At 32.8% G+C, this 6,000-nt stretch overlaps 1 protein-coding gene across 1 annotated transcript in view; it reads left to right on the plus strand.

Moving 5' to 3' along the window:
- The window catches only part of NCKAP1 (NCK associated protein 1), a 141,155-nt gene extending 135,392 nt beyond the window's left edge, over nucleotides 1-5,763 (plus strand). The window contains exons 29-32 of the mRNA XM_007934903.2: nucleotides 2,228-2,344; nucleotides 3,360-3,469; nucleotides 4,619-4,708; nucleotides 5,647-5,763. Coding sequence (XP_007933094.1) covers nucleotides 2,228-2,344; nucleotides 3,360-3,469; nucleotides 4,619-4,708; nucleotides 5,647-5,763 — 434 coding nt within the window. The remainder of the gene's footprint in view (nucleotides 1-2,227; nucleotides 2,345-3,359; nucleotides 3,470-4,618; nucleotides 4,709-5,646) is intronic.
- The last annotated feature ends 237 nt before the right edge of the window (nucleotides 5,764-6,000 follow it).

Below are 6,000 nucleotides of genomic sequence, written 5' to 3' on the forward strand. Positions count from 1 at the left end.
AATTCTTTTAAAAGAGTTTTGTTGTAAAGAAGTGCAAAGAAAATTACATTAGCTGGATTTAGGAGTAAAAAGGATTTTCTAAATGACACAGGGGCTATGGAAAATAGTTGGGTGGTTCCACAAAAAGTTAGACCCAGTATACCACTTAATCACCTAATCAAGTGACAGTCATTAATCAATTGATTAATCATTAATCAGTAGAGATAGACTATACAAGAACAAGATAATGTGGTTTTCTCTTATCAGAATTGAAAAACATTAAAGCAGTTTAGTGTGGAAAAGGTTGATGGACATAGCATACCTGGGAAACATTTCTTTTCCATCAAAGCCCTGAAGCTTTGGGCAAGTCACTCAGCCTTTCTAAGCTTGTTTCTTCATTCATAAAAAGGAAAAAGAAAAAATGCCTCACTCCTCGAGCTATTGTGAGATTCCCAGTAGAAAATAAATTGATACACCTGGAAAAGATATTTATATAAAATATATAAGAATGTTAAAAAAAAAAAGTTGAACAGAATTACCATATAATTCACCAGTCCCACTCTTAGGTATATACGCAGGAGACTTGAAAGCAGTGACAAAGACAGACACATATATGTCAGTTACAGGATCGTTCACAACAGGCAAAAGGTAGAAACCCTCTAAATGCATCAATAGATGAGTGCACAAACAAAATGTGCTTCAGTTACCTTCCACTTTTTGAAAGTTTACTTTATGCCACTTCACTTTTATGAAGGATCTACAGTAGTATCTGTTTTTGCTGATCAAAAGAAATCCAAAGAGGATTTTCGCTTTTATGAAAAAAGTGAAACTATTGTTCAGTGTTTGTTTTGCAGCCAGCGGCTGAAGAAGCAGTGCACTTCTGAGCAGTGAGAGTGGTATCTGGTGTTGCCAACCTCCTTTCCTGGGAGCTACACTTGGCATCTCAGCGTCAAGCTGCTATAGCTTTGAACTGTGTCTGTGAACACTATATGTTAATGTTATTTTAGGTTTTATGTATTATTTGGTATAATTTGATAGGTTAGTTTTTAGGTCTGGGAACACTCAATTTTTCCCATTATAAATTAGTGGTAATTGTTTCTTCACTGTACACCATTTTGGCTTTAAAAAGGTTCCATTGAAACAACTCTACTTTTGATTAGTGAAGGAAACCTGTGTATACAGACAATAGAATATTACTTAGCCATAAAGAGAAATGAAGTTACATGCTACAACATGAATGAACCTTAAATGCATGCAAAGTGAAATAAGTCAATAACAAAAGGGCAAATGTTTTATGATCTCACATATATGAAATAAAAAGAGTAGGCAAATGTATAGAGACCAAAGTTTATTAGTGATTGTCAGCAGTGGAAGGGAGGGGAAAAGCAGGAGTCATTGTTTAGGAAGCACTGAGTTCCTGTTTATGGTGACAGATGCACAACATGATTAATGTAATTGATATTACTGAATTGTACACCTGAAAAATATTGAATTGTCAGATGTTTTCTTATATATATTTTAACAATAATTAGCAAAAAAGCTTTTTTGTGTGCTGGAAATAACAGCATTTGTATACTTGTGGAGATGATCCAGTAGATAGCAAAAAATTGGCATCTAGCAAAGGTTTTGCAGTTTTAATTAGACTAGGGCTACTCAGGCATAAAGAGACTATGTTATTCTGTATTTAAACATTTATAAGTTTTTTAAACTACCCTTTTGAAATGTTGTATCCAAAATGCTCTAGATATTTCTGAATTTGTCTCCAAAGTAAATAATATTTCATCTATTTCTGGTACTAAAATAGCCCTACCTATTGCAGTAGCATGGTGTTTGACTAAATTTATTATTTTTTAATTTAATGTTTTTTTACCCTCTTTCATAAACTATGTTGTTGTAGTCAATGAGATAGTATTATCACTCTTACTTGATTTGCTAGCATTGCATTTGTAACAATCAGCCAAATTTTTAGGCATATTCTGGCTGATTTCTTATGTTCAGTTCTTATCTGTGATGTTGAATAGGAAAAGTAGAAGTTTGGTGGTACCAGGTAAGAAATAAAGTGCTTAGATAGCCCACAATTTGAGTATACTCTATACTAAATAGTTTAGCAAGGATTATATGTTAAAAGCTTTAGGATAATGCTTGATATTTTCATTCATGACTGGTACCTTCTCTCTAGTTCAAATTACCATCTCTTACATAATCTTGAAAAAATACCTTTGTTTTATTCGTAATTTTTCTCTCTTAGAAAACATTAGCCCAGAAGAAGAATATAAAATTGCCTGTCTCCTCATGGTCTTTGTGGCAGTTTCTTTGCCAACATTGGCTAGTAATGTGATGTCTCAGTACAGCCCTGCTATAGAAGGTAATAGCAAAACAAAAACCAAACTCACTGCTGTTGAGTCGATTTGACTCATAGTGACCCCTCCTTGGGTTTCTGAGGTATTATCTCTATGGAAGTAGATTGCCCATTCTTCCTTCTGAGGAATGGCTGGTGGGTTTAAACTACCAGCCTTCTGGTTAGCAGTCCAATGCCTTAGGCACTATGCCATCAGAGTGCCTATAGAAGGTAATAGTGGTTTTACATAGTTTGGGCAATGAAAAAATGGGTTTGATATGTAGATAATTTTCTCTTCATGTAATTGATGTCCTTTTATAATACAGCATGGCTTATTTTGCCAGTTAGTAGTTGTATGATCTTGGGTAGCTATTTTTCTTTCTGATTTCAACTAACTGATAACCTGAAATGTGCTTGTGTGAGCGTGCCTGAATATATTTGTGCAGCAGAGGATGGTGAGGGAATATATCACTCTTACAGTTATTTTAAAGATTTAATATGTTTGTAAAATAGCTAAGAGCTTTTTCTATTTTAAAAAAAAGTTTCCAAGACATTATAAAATTTATGAATGATTTCATTTAGAGATTTTTTTAAAGTATTACTTAATGTAGGCATGATAATTTCTTGCTGGCTTACTACATTTTTTAAGCAGAAGGACAGAATTACAACTCTAGTAGATTGGCTATGTTGTTGTTGTTATGTGCCATCGAGTCGGCCCCAACTCACAGCGACCCCTCCTTGGGTTTCCGAGGCAGTATCACTACGGAAGTAGGATTGCCCAACCTTCCTTCCGAAGAGTGGCTGGTGGGTTTGAACCGCCAGCCGTCTGGTTAGCAGGCAAGTGTCTTAGCCACTATACTACCAGAGCTCCCAGATTGGCTATAGTGCTTATGAAAGTGAACGGAGAGCAATGTAGGCCATGCCCCCAAGGCTGCTTTTAATCATGTCACTATTTAGGTAGATTGTGAGATCATTAAAAGTTTGCTTCCTATGCATTATTTGATATTGTGGGTTGCACAGAAACCTATTTGCACTTTCTCAGGGCACTGCAACAATATCCATTGCCTGGCCAAAGCCATCAACCAGATTGCAGCAGCTTTGTTTACAATTCACAAAGGAAGCATTGAAGACCGACTTAAAGAATTTCTGGCGGTATGTGTCATCAAGTAGCAAAACTAATGACATTTTTCAAGATGATTAAAAATCATGACTACCAGATGTAATGATTAAATTTTTTTTATTTTTATGTTTTATTTACTATCCTCTAATGACATATGCCTCGTATGGTATTCTTTCTTAGGCACAGGAATTTCATTCTGTTTGATTAATTTCATTTATTTTTTGAAGGAGGAACAGGTGAATTAGACTGTTAAAACAAAGAACAGTCAGTTTAAGTAACATTTTTCCCTTGGACTCAGAATCTCTTCCTCATTTCTAAAGCTCTGCAGTAGGACCTTTTTCTTTCAGCTGATGTTTTGATGAACCTCTAAATTTGCCAAGGGTTTTGAAGACGGAAAATAAAAAGCAAGGGATAATTGAGGCAAAAAGAGAATACTGTCTCTCAAAAGATATGTTTTACTGGTTTATTCCTGTATTTGAAGGAAGAGTACTAATTGTACAAACTTAATAGTAAAAATAAGAGCAGTGCTAAATATAGCCTCAGAAGTGTGACTTTGTTTTTCTGTCAGCATAATTCTTTTATCAACACACCAGTTTTCCATATTTTATTTAAAGAAAAGATACACCGTGTAAAATGAACTCTAGAATATTTGCTTAAATCTAGTTAGCTTTTTTAAAAATAATTTTTTTTTTAATTTGTAAAGCAAATTATAGTACAGACTTGAGGATAAACTAGTATTTCAAGGAAAACAATGTTAGGATTTAATTATTTTTTAAAATTAGCATTTCCTTATTCAAGGCTTAATGTTCTAATCTCATAATGTTCTCATTAATTTGAACTTTGTGTGAAGTTTTTTTATTACTTGGAAACTAAAAAATATAGTTAACACACATATTGGGAAGAGATAAAATAATTTGAATCATTTAAAGTAAAGACTTCTTGAAAAGTCATATTTAAAGACCAATAAGAATATTTTATTATATTTATTATATTTATGTCTGTGTGTACATTAATTGCTCTGTAAATTATTGTTTGAATATAAAGTACATCTTAACTGCTTGTTATGTATAATATTGAATAATTCAAATATGTTGGAAGTTGAAGAATACTGAAAATAAGTAGCTGATGAACATTTCATTAAAAAAACAAAAATGTACTTAAAATGTATGTGTATTTTTAAGCTTGCATCCTCCAGTCTTTTGAAAATTGGCCAGGAGACAGATAAAACTACAACAAGAAATAGAGAATCTGTTTATCTACTGCTAGATATGGTAAGGTTTATTTTTTTTGTTTTATTAATAACAAAAAAGTTTGTCATTCCTGATCGTTCCTTGGCATTTTAGTTATTGAATAGCAGTAAGATCAGAAAGTACTATTTTTGATCCCTTGTGTTTACTCCACCCAACAACCCACACTCTTTCAAAAAATTACTGAGTCACATCCCTCATATATTACCATTATGCTAATATAATCAGAGACTAAAAAAATGAAAGTTGAGTATTACCTATAGATTATTCTTTTATGAATAGTTCTTTCTGTCAACCTGTTGAGAAACATTTGGGTCATATATTTTCCTCATAAATTAGTTTACACTCTCTTCCATTTTTGCAAGTTTTCTATATTCTTACTCCATTCCACCCATCCAATATAATTTTTTAGAATTCTGTACACTTAATTCCTTTTATTCAGTGTCCATGAACCACCTATACTTGTTTCTACCATACAGCTTTTCTCTCACTTAAAATAATTTCCCTTTCCTAAAGAGATGTGTGTCTATCCCAGTGACTTAGCACTTCCTGTAGCTCAAATCGTTTTTCAGGTATTCTTTCCTGATTACTCTGGCTTTCATTAATCATTCTTTTTCCTTCTTTCTTTTTTAACTCCTCTAGGACTTTACAGCTTTCCACTTAGTTATATTTGGTCTTATGGTTGGTTTTGCTTTTTAGCTAAGCTGTGTCTAATATATTGTTGAGGACGATGAAAATGCTTAATATGTTTCTGTTGACTACTTGATTTAACTGAAAAGTAGCATTTTATTTAACTTTTTTATAGAATACACAGCAGGACATTTATGTTTCAGATTTTTTAAGTAAAAGGAAAATAATTTCTATCTTTTTAATAAAAACAGCATAAAAATTATGGTCCCAAGTTATTAATGAATATCCCCATTAAGTAACTTGAATTCTGATGCATTTTTGGAATTTTTCAGATTGTGCAGGAATCCCCATTCCTGACAATGGATCTTTTGGAATCTTGTTTTCCTTATGTCTTGCTGAGAAATGCATACCATGCTGTCTACAAACAAAATGTTACATCCTCTGCATAAAATACGTACTATTGAAGACAAGCACGCATTTTTGTTGCCTCGGTTTTACCTGTAAACTGTGGAACTATTTTACCTTAAGGCCTGAAAAATAGTTTTGTGGGTTATAAATTAATTCATACAGTTGTATTTTCTGATCATTGGTTTCTTAATATGGTTGTACTACAATAAAATCCTGGTTGATTTAGGTTGCACATTGACTGAATTCACTGAAATTATCCCTATAATTTAGAGTACCAT

This window comes from Orycteropus afer, unplaced genomic scaffold (genome assembly GCF_000298275.1).
Source record: "Orycteropus afer afer isolate SDZICR_OR568_19922 unplaced genomic scaffold, OryAfe1.0 scaffold00001, whole genome shotgun sequence".
Lineage (NCBI taxonomy): Eukaryota > Metazoa > Chordata > Mammalia > Tubulidentata > Orycteropodidae > Orycteropus > Orycteropus afer.